The 13,335-nt window shown below is 58.1% G+C and overlaps 1 protein-coding gene across 4 annotated transcripts; it reads left to right on the top strand.

Moving 5' to 3' along the window:
* Positions 1 to 169: 169 nt before the first annotated feature.
* Positions 170 to 13,304, top strand: EHMT2 (euchromatic histone lysine methyltransferase 2). Of its 4 annotated transcripts, XM_015102782.4 has the most exons (28): positions 170 to 233; positions 880 to 946; positions 1,045 to 1,263; positions 1,364 to 1,617; positions 2,387 to 2,471; positions 2,572 to 2,612; positions 2,760 to 2,915; positions 4,454 to 4,591; positions 4,715 to 4,829; positions 4,976 to 5,077; positions 5,304 to 5,452; positions 5,543 to 5,686; positions 5,773 to 6,008; positions 6,088 to 6,270; positions 6,380 to 6,462; positions 6,969 to 7,075; positions 7,161 to 7,283; positions 7,370 to 7,471; positions 8,146 to 8,250; positions 8,355 to 8,509; positions 8,601 to 8,768; positions 9,375 to 9,519; positions 9,892 to 9,969; positions 10,307 to 10,422; positions 10,527 to 10,613; positions 12,073 to 12,151; positions 12,294 to 12,469; positions 12,784 to 13,304. In XM_015102782.4, exons 1-28 carry the CDS (start codon positions 192 to 194, stop codon positions 12,962 to 12,964), a joined length of 3,636 nt encoding a protein of 1,211 aa, XP_014958268.2. In that variant the 5' UTR covers positions 170 to 191; the 3' UTR covers positions 12,965 to 13,304. The 4 variants fall into 4 exon arrangements, with proteins under 4 accessions (XP_014958268.2, XP_027814615.1, XP_027814613.2 ...); XM_027958814.3 differs by lacking the exon at positions 4,976 to 5,077; XM_027958812.3 differs by lacking the exon at positions 170 to 233 and having other exon boundaries at positions 282 to 946.
* The last annotated feature ends 31 nt before the right edge of the window (positions 13,305 to 13,335 follow it).

Here is a 13,335-nt window from a genome sequence, read left to right on the forward strand (position 1 = left end):
GCCAGGAAGGGCAGCAATTCTCCCCTGCCGCTCCCAGTTTAGGTCAGGAACTGCCATCTCCGAGGCCGCTCTTGGGGGAAAAATGGCCAGAAAGCGCGTAGTGGCTCCTTTAAGGCTCTTCTCAGCCCTCCCTCCCAACCCACGTGACCCGGGGCGGCCGCGCGCCGGCTCGGCCCCCCGCGCAAGCGGCGATGGCGGCGGCGGCGGGAGCTGCAGCGGCGGCGGCCGCCGAGGTGCGGAAGGGGAGGGGGAGAGGCGGGTGCATGCCCGCGCGCGCGCCCGGGGGAAGCGCGCGCCCGTGCAATGCTCCGGGGGTGCAACGGGGCCGGGGGGCCCGAGCGAGACTTGCAGCAATCCGGAGGGCCAGCACCGGGGGCGGATGAGGGGACCAGGGGGTGGGAGGTGGGGGGAGTGGGCACGGAGGCGCGCGTGCAGTCGCCGGCTGCCCCCGAGTGGGCGGCGGGCGCCGGGGCCCCAGGAGCACGCGCGAGGGGCACGAGGGGCCGTCCACCGGGCTGGGGGGCAGCGGGCGCTGGAGGGGTTGGTGCCCGGGGTCCCCGCGGCCTGGGGGACAAAGGGGGAGCGGCGCGTGCAGCCGGGAGGAGGGGGCGGGGCCGGGGCGCAGAGGCCCCGCCCCCTCCCCCTCCTCTCTTCTCGGCCCCTGAGATGCGGGGTCTGCCGAGAGGGCGGGGGCTGATGCGGGCCCGAGGGAGGGGTCGTGCGGCCCCTCCGGGCAGCCGAGGCCGCGGAAGGGGGGGAGCCCATAGAGGAAGAGGTAGGCCCCGGAGCCTACTCTCTCTACCCAGGGCCCAGGCGTCCTGGGCCCCCCAACTTCCTACCGGACTGACCAGCCCTCCTATCCCTTGTGTCCCCTCCCAGGGGGAGGCCCCCGTTGAGATGGGGGCGCTGGTGCTGGAGAAGGAGCCCAGAGGAGCCACCGAGAGAGGTGAGTGCAGCAGAAACGGGCCCTGTTGGACCTTCACCTCCCCCACAACACATGATCTCGTGAGCCCTTAGCCCTGGACTTTTTCTCTTCCATTACAGTTCATGGCTCTTTGGGGGACACCCCTCGTAGTGAGGAGACCCTGCCCAAGGCCAACCCTGACTCCCTGGAGACTGCTGGCCCCTCATCCCCAGCCTCTGTCACGGTCACTGTCGGCGATGAGGGGGCTGACACCCCTGTAGGGGCCACACCACTCATTGGGGATGAACCTGAGAATCTCGAGGGAGATGGAGACCTCCATGGGGGTCGCATCCTGCTGGGTGAGAGGCCGGGGGAGTCTGGGGAGGGGTGAGGTGGGGTAACTTCTGACTCTGCCTTCCCTCTTATCTTGTCTCCTGCCTGCCTGCCTGTGTTTTCCAGGCCATGCCACAAAGTCGTTCCCCTCTTCCCCCAGCAAAGGGGGTGCCTGTCCCAGCCGAGCCAAGATGTCAATGACAGGGGCCGGAAAATCACCCCCATCAGTTCAGAGTTTGGCTATGAGGCTGCTGAGTATGCCAGGCGCCCAGGGGGCGCCAGCAGCAGGGCCTGAACCCCCTCAGGCCACAGCCAGCCCAGAGGGGCAGCCCAAGGTTCATCGAGCCAGGAAAACCATGTCCAAACCAGGAAATGGACAGGTGAGGCTTAGGGGGATGGCTGTGGGGGTGGGAGAGACAGGGTAATTAACCATAAACCTCTGTGGGCTGCTTTTTCTTTTACAATTTAGCTTCAGGCCTTTTCTTACCCAATACGTGACTGCTTCACATACTTACCAGGGGGCTACTGTATGTCAGATTCTTTACGGGGGCTTAATCTGTGAACATACCAGATGCCTATCTTCCTGGGGTTTGTGCTCTTAGGGAGAGGAGAGTAGAAGATACAAATGTTGAAAAGTTAATTCTGTCATCAATGTCTTAATTACTCTTGTGATAACAACTATAGAGACTTCAATCCACCTTTCCCTTCTACCTCAAAGCAAGCCCCAAGGGAACTTCTCCCTCCCTTCTTTGAAACCGTCCCTGCTGTTTTGAAGGTTTTACTGTGTATCTCTACGGAGAAGGAGACAAGGGAAGTAACAAGAGCCCCAGAATCTCAGAACCTTTATGACTGTTTTTAGGGCTCTGGATATCATGTTGTTCTGGGTTTGCTTTGCATAGCTTTGATCAAGGCCTTAATTTGAGTTTTTCCATGTGCAAAGGAGGGGGCAAGGGGCCTGCTTCTGTGTGTATGAAGGGTTGAGTGTTAGAAGGGGGAATATGGCCTGACGTGGTTCTTATTGCCAGAGAACTTCGGATGGCGTTTCTGAGGTTGTGGCTCACCACCCCGCCCCAACCTGGGGCTCTCAGCTCATCCAAACAGAACCTTAGATGCTCCCTGACCCTAAGTGTGCTCCCTCTTGGCCCCCAGCCCCCAGTCCCTGAGAAGCGGCCCCCTGAAGTGCAGCATTTCCGCATGAGTGATGACGTGCACTCGCTGGGGAAGGTGACCTCAGGTCAGTCCCATCCCCCACCTGCCTGTGGCTTGCTATGGCCTGTGCTGAGGGCTTAGAGTGCCTCGGTCTCACTCCTTTCTCTCTCTCTCTCTCTTTCCAGATGTGGCCAAAAGGAGGAAGCTGAACTCCGGAGGTGGCTTGGTGAGCCGAGAGGGGCTGGGAACAGGGCCTCTCCCCCTGAGGGCTGCTTTGAGGCAGCCCCAGAGCTGGGGTTCCATCTTACCCTCCTGGGAAATGGGTTGGTGAGTGAGTGCCAGCAGCAGCAATTTTTCTTCAATCTTTTTCTAGTCAGAGGAGTTGGCTTCTACGCGGAGTTCAGGAGACGTGACCCTGGAGAAGGGGGACCCGGGGTCCCTTGAGGAGTGGGAAACGGTGGTGGGGGATGACTTCAGCCTCTACTATGATTCCTACTCTGTGGATGAGCGGGTGGACTCTGACAGCAAGGTGAGAGGGAGCCGGCCACGCTCCCAGCCATTCTGCCCCCGCATCCAGGGCTCATTGTCCAGTCTTTCCTGCCCCCCTTTTTCCTCTCTTTCCTTTTCTGAACACCCACTAGTTTCACTGCCCCGTACTATCTATAACTTATTTCCAGTGTGTGCTCTACCCCATACCATCCCCTTGTCCCTCTCCAGTGATAATCACCACCCTGGACTTGGGATTTAACAACCTGTTTTATGGTTTATTTGTTGTTTGCTTGTTTATTCTTTTGCAACATAATGCTTAGTCTTGCCTTTTATTTTTTGTTTGTTTTATCATGGAATCTTTCAGATACACAGAAAAAAATAGAATAGTGAGCCCCCAGGTGGCCATCACCCAGCTTGAAGGATTAGCAATACACTGCAGATCTTGACTCATCTCTTCCTCCCTAATACCCACACCTACTGGATTGGTTCAAAGCAAATAGCCAGGCACCATTTCATTTTATCTAGAAACATTTCCATAAGTCTCTCTAAACATAAGACCTCTTTCTGTTTTCAAAAGATTTACAGATGTTTTGGGGTTTTTTTGGCCGAATCATGTGGCTTACAGGGATCTTAGTTCCCTAGCCAGGGATAGAACCCATGCTTCCTGCAGGGGAAACATGGAGACCTAACCACTGGACCTCCAGGGAAGTTCCTACAAATGATTCTTTAATCCCATCACCTTGCTACCAATAAATCTTCGCATTTTCTCAGTTGTTTCATAAATGGGTTTTCGTTTGTCAAGTTTCAAAAGAGATCCACACATTGATCTGATTATTTGTCTTAGGTTTCTCTTGGTATATAGGTTCCCTGCCTTCTAAAAAAAATATTTTTTTTGCCATTCGTTTGTTAAAGGAACCAAGTCGGTTGTCCTGCAGAATTCTTCACACTTAGGAGTCGGCTGATTGGGAATTGACATGTAATTCTCTGTCCAGTGTTTCTTCCTATAAACTCATAGATCTAGAAGTGTGATCAGACTCAGAGGCATGTTATTTTTCTTTTTAGTTTGGAAGACTTGATAGCAGGTGCTTCCTGTTGTATCATCAGGTGTTGGACATTTGGTCTTTTATTAGTGAAGTTAAGATCAGTGGATTCAGACGATATCACCCTGATTTCATTATGGCATTTCTGATTAGCTTTTCGTGTAGTGTTTTCAGTCTCACGTGTTTATGAACTTCATAGAATCTCATACTATACATTTGTTATCTGGAACAACGACTTTTTTTTTTTCCCTGCTTACTATTATGTTGCAAGATCATCACATTTTTGCATATCACCATAGCACTGTGTTTTTCATTGCTGTATGACACGCCATAGCCCGTCTTTGTACCCAGCCTTTCCTTCCTCTCCTGTCCACAGTCATCTTCACCAGGGAACCATCCTTGGGGATTTATGGTTTTCTTGATCACACCTCCTTCTCTGAGTTCCAGGGGGATGTGTCCTACTCTGCCTCTCTCCCAAGTTCTCCCCAAGAGCGAGCTGTGGCCTGGGGTGGGGGCCACAGCTTTACCTCTCTTCCAGTCTGAGGTTGAAGCTCTGGCTGAACAACTGAGTGAGGAAGAGGAAGAAGAGGAGGAGGAAGAGGAGGAAGAAGAAGAGGAGGAGGAGGAGGAGGAAGAAGAGGAGGAAGATGAAGAGTCCGGCAATCAGTCTGACAGGGTAGGATGGGAGGCCGGCGGCCCCGGAGGAGTGGAGACTGCAGGACCGGAGGTCTGAGTCCTCCAAGGAGGGGGTTACGGACTGGGGGCCACCCGCCACCCTAATGCTCCTCCTCCTGCCCAGAGTGGTTCCAGTGGCCGCCGCAAAGCCAAGAAGAAATGGCGGAAGGACAGCCCGTGGGTGAAGCCATCACGGAAACGGCGGAAACGAGAGCCTCCGAGGGCCAAGGAGCCACGAGGTGAGGAGGCCCCTCTGCTTTGGGGTCCCCTCCTCCAGCCCCCTCCCGGCCCCCAGAAAGCGTGCATGCACACCCACGCTCCGCATGCACCCCCGCGTCCAGGCACCTGTGAGCTCGCACTCTCACTCTCTCTGTCTCTGTGTCAGGAGTGAATGGTGTGGGCTCCTCAGGCCCCAGTGAGTACATGGAGGTCCCTCTGGGGTCCCTGGAGCTGCCCAGCGAGGGGACCCTCTCTCCCAACCACGCTGGTAATTGCCAATTGCCGATTGCCGGGATAGGGAGCCACTAGGGGTGCCCTCAGGGCCAGAGGGGATGGGGAGGAGGGGGACCCCGCTGGAGCTGGGGTGTCCATGACCTGACTTTGGGGGTTCTGGAGCATGGAGGGAAAGTCAGGGTGGGGGTGAGAGGCCCCATGAGGGGTCCTGGTGGGTGAGGGGCTGGGCCGCCCTCAACTCCCTGCTCCCTCTATCCAAGGGGTGTCCAATGACACATCTTCGCTGGAGACAGAACGCGGGTTTGAGGAGCTGCCCCTCTGCAGCTGCCGCATGGAGGCCCCCAAGATAGACCGCATCAGCGAGAGAGCGGGACACAAGTGCATGGCCACGGAGAGCGTGGACGGAGAGGTGGGCCCGGGGCGCTGGCCGGCGAGATGCCAGGGCAGCCGGCCCCGGAGCCCAGCCTCACCTCTTGTCACCCGGCCTCGCCGCCCACAGCTGTCCGGCTGCAACGCTGCCATCCTCAAGCGGGAGACCATGAGACCGTCCAGCCGCGTGGCCCTGATGGTGCTCTGTGAGACCCACCGCGCACGCATGGTCAAACATCACTGCTGCCCCGGCTGTGGCTACTTCTGTACGGCGGTGAGTGACCAGCAGGGCAGCCAGGCGGCATGCCCCACAGGGGCAGGGGCTCCCGGAGCCTGACTGCGTTGTTTCCTTGCCCCTAGGGCACCTTCCTGGAGTGTCACCCTGACTTCCGTGTGGCCCACCGCTTCCACAAGGCCTGTGTGTCCCAGCTAAATGGGATGGTCTTCTGTCCCCACTGTGGGGAGGACGCATCTGAGGCCCAGGAGGTGACCATCCCCCGGGGGGATGGGGTGACCCCACCAGCTGGCACTGCGGCCCCCGCTCCCCCACCCCTGGCCCAGGATGCCCCCGGGAGAGCGGACACTTCCCAGCCCAGGTACTGGCTTCGCCCTTGCCTTCTGTCTCTTCCCTGCGTGGTCCCCATCTGCCCTAGACATTCGCACCTTCTTCCACAGTGCCCGGATGCGGGGGCAGGGGGAGCCTCGGCGTCCACCCTGTGACCCTCTGGCCGACACCATCGACAGCTCAGGGCCCTCCCTAGCCCTGCCCAACGGGGGCTGCCTCTCAGCTGTAGGGCTGCCACCAGGGCCAGGCCGGGAGGCCCTGGAGAAGGCCCTGGTCATCCAGGAGTCGGAGAGGTGAGTAGGGGTTGCACGCGTGGGCGCAGCCGCTGGGACTGGGGCTGGGAGCGTGGATCCGTGGCCCTTGGGACTGGTACTTGAATCTGAGGGCCCCTCTCCCCGGCAGGCGGAAGAAGCTCCGGTTCCACCCCCGGCAGTTGTACCTGTCCGTAAAGCAAGGGGAGCTGCAGAAGGTGATCCTGATGCTGTGTGAGTGTCGCCCTCGCTCATTCAGCAGACCCTACCTGCGCGCTGCTTGTGTGCCCGTCCCTGGGCTCGGAGCCAGGAGGGCAGCCGCGAGGGACATGGTCTTTGCCCTGAAGGACGAGGCTGGTAGGGGACGCAGACACACAGGTCGCCCGTGATGATGGGGACTGTGGTGGCGATAAACGCAGAGGCCCTGGGCCCTATTCTGAGAGCTTATACACTTTCACTCACTTGTATCTTCCCAGTGGAGACTCAGAGCGGTGAATTGGCTTGCCCAGTGCACAGGGTACTGAGGGGCTGGGGCCATTTGAACTTGGGCAGAGCTGGTGCTCTTAACGTCTACTCTCGTGAGGCTGTGCCACGGTGGATGTGAGCACAGGGGAGGCCCAGGAGGCACCCCTGACCAGGCCTGGGGTCCTGAGAAGCCTTCCTGAATGAGATGCCACCCACCCCCACGCTTGCTCACCGCATGTCCCTCCCTCTCCCGGTGTGGTGGGCTCTCCCCACAGTGGACAACTTGGACCCCAACTTCCAGAGTGACCAGCAGAGCAAGCGCACACCCCTGCACGCGGCTGCCCAGAAGGGCTCTGTGGAGATCTGCCATGTGCTGCTACAGGTCAGCGTGGGCCCCACCTGGGACCACAGCACCCCACCCCACCCCACCTCAGCCCCTCCCTGGTGCCAACAGACCTTCCATGCAGGCTGGAGCCAACATCAATGCCGTGGACAAGCAGCAGCGGACGCCGCTGATGGAGGCCGTGGTGAACAACCATCTGGAGGTGGCTCGCTACATGGTGCAGCGCGGGGGCTGCGTCTACAGCAAGGTGCGTGGCCACACAGGCCCAGGCCGGGCTCAGGGGCCGGGCCTGAGGTGCCAGCCTGAGGACTCATCTGCCCGCATCTCCCCCAGGAGGAAGACGGCTCCACCTGCCTCCACCACGCCGCCAAAATTGGGAACCTGGAGATGGTCAGCCTGTTGCTGAGCACAGGACAGGTGGACGTCAACGCCCAGGTCAGCAGCCTGGTCCCCTTTCTCCCTCATCTGACCTCTGACCCTTTCCCTGCATGTCACACTGTTCCAGCCTGTTCCTATCTCTTTTCTCTGCTTCACTTGTATTTCTCTTCATTCTTTTCTGGTTCTTTTTGTTTTTCTTTACCAGTTTTCACTTGCTGCCTTAATGTCTGGAACTGGCCAGTATTAACTCAGTTTTTCACCTGTTGGAGGTGTTTTAGTCTGTGTTCTCCTTGATCTTTGAGCCGTTCCATCCTTTGTCCAGAAGAAGCCCCTTGCCACAGGCTTCTGTGGCTTTGAACTGATCCAGTAGCCTTTGAGAGCATCCTTGTCAGCAGCTGTCCTGCGCCAGACTCAGACTCTACCACTTTCTAAGAAACTCTGATCCCTTTAAGTGGGAAATATTTTTTTGGAGACTACAACAATCTGTGTACCTGAAGGTGGTTATTGCTCTTGGGGTCCCTGCTTCTCTTGGGAGTGGGTAGATCTAGGAAATATTTTTTAGAAAGAGAAAAATTACTTTGCAGTCATGAGCAGTAGACACTATTAGTCCCAGTTTATAGATGAAGACACTGAGACCCAGAGAGCTTGAATACCTGCCCCGGGGCGCCACTGCCTATGGGTGGTGGAGCCGCGACTCTGTGTGAGCAGGGCCCTTCCCTCCCCGCCCCCAGGACAGCGGCGGGTGGACCCCCATCATCTGGGCTGCAGAGCATAAGCACATAGAAGTGATCCGCATGCTTCTGACACGGGGCGCGGATGTCACTCTCACCGACAACGTGAGTGAAGGGTTGGTGGGGATGCCGGAGGCGGGCTCAGTCCTGCCCTGCACCTGAGCTAGCTGCCGGCTGGGCTCAAGCCTCACCCCCTTCCGCCTCCACAGGAGGAGAACATCTGCCTGCACTGGGCCTCCTTCACCGGCAGCGCTGCCATCGCCGAGGTCCTCCTGAACGCCCGCTGTGACCTCCATGCTGTCAATTACCATGGGGACACACCCCTGCACATTGCGGCCCGGGAGAGCTACCACGACTGCGTGCTGTGAGCCCCCCGCCCCCGCACACACACCCCCACACACGCCTCTGCCACCTCTCACGGCCAGGTGCCCCACAGGTTCCCTGTCCCCTCCCAGGTTGTTCCTGTCACGTGGGGCGAACCCTGAGCTGCGGAACAAGGAAGGGGACACGGCGTGGGACCTGACCCCCGAGCGCTCCGACGTGTGGTTTGCCCTCCAGCTCAACCGCAAGCTCCGGCTCGGGGTGGGGAATCGGGCCATCCGCACGGAGAAGATAATTTGCCGGTGAGCCTGGGCTCTCTACGCACACAGAGCCCCCTCCCCAGGCCCCTTGGAGCCTCGGAATCCCCAGAACCACCTCCGTCCCCCCTGCAACATACACAGCTAGGGTTGGCAGATACAGCAAATAAAGGTAGACATCTGGCTAAATTAGAATTTCAGGTGAGCAACGCATACTTTTTTAATGTTTAAGAGTGTTCTGAGCAATATATTTGGGACATGAAAGTGAAAGTGTTAGTCACTCAGTCCTGTCCAACTTTGTGACTTCGTGAACTATAGCCTGCCAGGCTCCTCTGTCCAGGGGATTCTCCAGGCAAGAATACTGGACTGGGTTGCCATGCCCTCCTCCAGGAGATCTTGCCAACCCAGGGTTCGAACCCAGGTCTCCCGCATTGCAGGTGGATTCTTTACTGTCTGAGTCACCAGGGAAGCGCTGTACTAAAAAAGTTATTTCCTGATTATCTGATCTGAAATTTAGATTTTTAACAAAGTGTCCTGCCTTTGACCTGGTACCCCCAGAACACCCTCTCCCCTCCCCCAGCCCTCTCCTTGCTCCTAGGGAAGCCCTCACCCCATGCTCTAGCCACCCAGCTCCATCTCCCCTCCTGCCAGGGACGTGGCTCGGGGCTATGAGAACGTCCCCATCCCTTGTGTCAATGGTGTGGACGGGGAGCCCTGCCCCGAGGATTACAAGTACATCTCAGAGAACTGCGAGACGTCCACCATGAACATTGACCGCAACATCACCCACCTACAGGTGAGTGTGGGGCCCTGGGACCAACTCCCACAGGGGCACCCAGAGCCACCAAGTGGAGCCGGGCAGGTTGTGGGCCAACAAGGGCGCCTGGCCAAGGTGGTGGGGCTGAAAGGGACCTCTGGTGTGGGCTTGTATCCACCTGGGGAAGGGGACCTTTTTCTAGGACACATGAAGGTGTCGCATGGGCTCAAGGTGGCCCTAGAGATACCCCTGTCAGCAGCATCTTGATTCCCCCGCATCCTGGGACCATTACCACCACTGCCTTACAGTGTGAACCCTACAGAAAGGACAGCAGTTGGGGGGGCTTGAGGGGGTAAGCCGAGGTGTCTGGGCCGATTCTGAGGGCTGAGCTGACCCTACCTCCCGCCCCAGCACTGCACGTGTGTGGATGACTGCTCCAGCTCCAACTGCCTGTGTGGCCAGCTCAGCATCCGCTGTTGGTATGACAAGGTGCGTGCCCTGGCCATCTGCCCATCCACTCCTCCGGAGCTGGCCTCTGACACCAACCCTGTGGGGCCTCGTCCCTTGCCTTCTGTCCTGTGGGGAAAGTAGCAGAGAGAGCAGGGCGAGACCCAGGACTCCTAGGACGTTGCCAAGCCAGAGACGTGGTATACGCAGATCAAGGGCGATGGTTGTGGGTTTCCTGTTGGATGAACTCAGAGTATACGTGGCCTCCCTGAGTCTGGGGTGGGGTCAGTGGTGGATTTTTCGGTGAAGTCTTGGGAGTCCTGGGCAGCTGAGGGGAGCATCACACAAAAACCACTGTCCTCCTCTCCCTCGACCCCAGGATGGGCGGCTGCTCCAGGAATTTAATAAGATCGAGCCCCCGCTGATTTTTGAGTGTAACCAGGCATGCTCCTGCTGGAGAAACTGCAAGAACAGAGTCGTCCAGAGCGGCATCAAGTGAGTCCCTGCCCCTCGGCCCTCCTCATCCCCCTTTCTCCCTTCTCTCCTTTGGGAAGCTTCCACGTCACCCCCCTCAATACCATCCTCTCTCCCACCACCAGGGTGCGACTGCAGCTCTACCGAACAGCCAAGATGGGTTGGGGGGTCCGTGCCCTGCAGACCATTCCCCAGGGTACCTTCATTTGCGAGTGAGTGGTTGAGGGGGAGGGGTACTCTGGCTCTTGGGGGCAAAGGGCTGGGTGTGGGGCCATGGCTGACTCCCAGGCATCCCTCTCTGCTCTCCTCCCTAATGGGTCCACCTGGCCAGCCTCCTCTGACCGCCATCCCCGAGCCTCCACTCTGCCCAGGCCACAGGGCCTGCGTCTTTCCCTCCCCATCAGTGTCTTTCTGAGCCTCACACTCCCTCTCCCCTGCCCTTCTCAACTGGGGAAAGCCCCAGTTTTAACAGACCAGGGTTTAAGCCCCATTCTGCCACTGGGAGTCCTCGGCCAAGTTCACAACCACTTTGAGCCTCCTCCTTCTTGTCTGCAAAATGGAGGTGATAACAACTACCCTTCTGTCCACCTCCTCAAGGGCCTCGGGCCTGTCCGTCTGCCAGTTCTTTCTCTTCCCAGCATCTATAACTTCTCCATGTCGCCCAGCTTTTACCTCATGGTCTTCAAACTTAATCTTCTTTGGCTTAAAAAAAAAAAGTCATTCAGCCCTATGTGGCTATTTAAGAAACCATTCATTTTTCCTCCATCATGTCATCTCTCAGTTTGACTCAGATAAGCGGCCTCTTCCTGCTAGGTCTGTTTCACCCCCATCCACTCCCTGCTCATCCCTGCCCAGATCTGCCTTTGTCCTCTCCCTCTGCTTCCTCTCGTCAGTCCACACACCCCGACCCCTGTGTCTCAGTCTGCATTCTCCTGGCATCTGCCACCCCCTTAGCTCTGGCTCCCATGACACTACCCTTACCCGCAACTCATCCTTTCTTCCTCTTCACCAGCTCCTCTCCCTCTGTTTTCCAAACGTGAGTGCTTCCTCCCCAGCTCTTCAGAGCTCCTGGGGCTGCATCCCTTCCTGCAGTTCTCACCTCTCTCCTGTCCTCAGCCCGACCTTGCCCCACCTGCTGGGTGATTTCCTCATCCTCCCCACGTCCACACCTGAACAGATTCCCCACCCAGGCCCACTGCCAAGATGCTCATCCCTTCACCCCAGAGGTTCGGCATTTCCCTGCTGCCCCGAATCATCCTCTGGTGCAGCTTGACCCTTCCCTTTAGCTTCCCCACCGCTGCTACCCCAATGGCCCCACACTTCTCACCCCTGCCCCACACTGTCGGTCCTGCCTGTTGGTCTAGCTGTCCCGGGGGGACCCCAACTGCCCAGAGTTTGTCCTATGTGTACTCTCACATGTCTGCGTCCCCAGGCTCCTCTTCCTGATCCCCCTTCTGGATGGGGACCTCCCACCCCCTCCCTGCCAGGTCATGTCTCCTATCCTTGGGTCACCCACCCCAGCCATGTGGATCTGTGAGATTCACAGACAGTGACTAGGGCAGCTGACAAACGGTGGAAGAGGACTCCCAGGCTGTGGGGAGAGGCAGGGCCTGGAGCCTACTTCCAGTAACTCCCTGCTCACCTCCAGAACCACCACTTCCTGCCCAACAGGTATGTCGGAGAACTGATCTCTGATGCCGAGGCTGATGTGAGAGAGGACGATTCTTATCTCTTCGACCTGGACAATAAGGTGGGCAGGAGACCCCCTTGCCCTCCTCCTCTCAAGCAGCAGATGGAAACCTGGGGAGGAGGGACCAGGTGATCAGTGGGGCAAGGAGGTTGGCCAGCCAGCAGGGTGGTGGTAGATGTGATGAGTGATGCTCCCCCCTCAGGATGGAGAGGTGTACTGCATCGATGCCCGTTACTACGGCAACATCAGCCGGTTCATCAACCACTTGTGTGACCCCAACATCATCCCCGTCCGGGTCTTCATGCTGCACCAGGACCTGAGATTTCCACGCATCGCCTTCTTCAGTTCCCGAGACATCCGGGCCGGGGAGGAGCTGGGGTGAGGCCTCCTGAGGCTCAGCCAGGGGTGTGGGAGATGTAGCAAGCCCCAGACCAAAAGCAGAAGGCTGGCAAGTGCCTGGTTTCCAGGCATAGATTAGAGCAGAGCCTCTCTGAAGTCACTGTAGACAGTCCTGGACCTCACGGAGTTTGAGTTAGTAGGTTTGGGGTGGGTCGTGAGAGCCTTCACTTCTAACAAGCTCCCGGCATTGCCAGGGCATTTGAACCTAGGAGGGCTTAGAGCCCCTCTGAAGATGGGAGTGGGTGCTCTGGAGTGGGTCTGGACTCCACAAATCTCTTGTGCTCCTCTGACAGGTTTGACTATGGTGACCGCTTCTGGGACATCAAAAGCAAGTACTTCACCTGCCAGTGTGGCTCTGAGAAGTGCAAGCACTCGGCTGAGGCCATTGCCCTGGAGCAGAGCCGCCTGGCCCGCCTGGACCCACACCCTGAGCTGCTGCCTGAGCTCAGCTCCCTGCCCCCCGTCAACCCCTGAGATCGGACCACAGCTGCTGTCCCACCCCTGGACGGCCACCAGCTCCGTAGCTACTTCTGCCGCTTGCCCACAGCCCACGCCTGGGGGCTTTTACCGTCTCCTCTCTCCCTTACCTCTTCACACATTCACAGCCAGCTCCCAGCCAGGCCCTGGAGGTCTGACAGCCCCTGTCTCCCAGAGCTGGTTCTTTCCTGGGAGGGTGACTTCAGGGCTGGCCACCCCTCCCCCCGCAAGTCTCCCCCCAACCCCCGTTCCCCACCCTCAACTGAAGTTTGATGAAATTGACCCTCTGTGCTAATTGGTTTCCTTTGTTCTCAATAAATGTTGGGTTTATAATAAACTGGACAATTGTTGACGGAAAAGCACACACA

This window comes from Ovis aries, chromosome 20 (assembly GCF_016772045.2).
Source record: "Ovis aries strain OAR_USU_Benz2616 breed Rambouillet chromosome 20, ARS-UI_Ramb_v3.0, whole genome shotgun sequence".
Taxonomy (NCBI): domain Eukaryota; kingdom Metazoa; phylum Chordata; class Mammalia; order Artiodactyla; family Bovidae; genus Ovis; species Ovis aries.

Coding starts and splice junctions, on each gene's coding strand:
- EHMT2 (XM_027958812.3), top strand. CDS start 304: ATGCTCCGGGGGTGCAACGGGGCCGGGGGGCCCGAGCGAGACTTGCAG. Junction 4,830..4,975: donor GAGGGCCAAGGAGCCACGAG/GTGAGGAGGCCC, acceptor TCTCTGTGTCAG/GAGTGAATGGTGTGGGCTCC. Junction 10,614..12,072: donor CAGGGTACCTTCATTTGCGA/GTGAGTGGTTGA, acceptor CCTGCCCAACAG/GTATGTCGGAGAACTGATCT.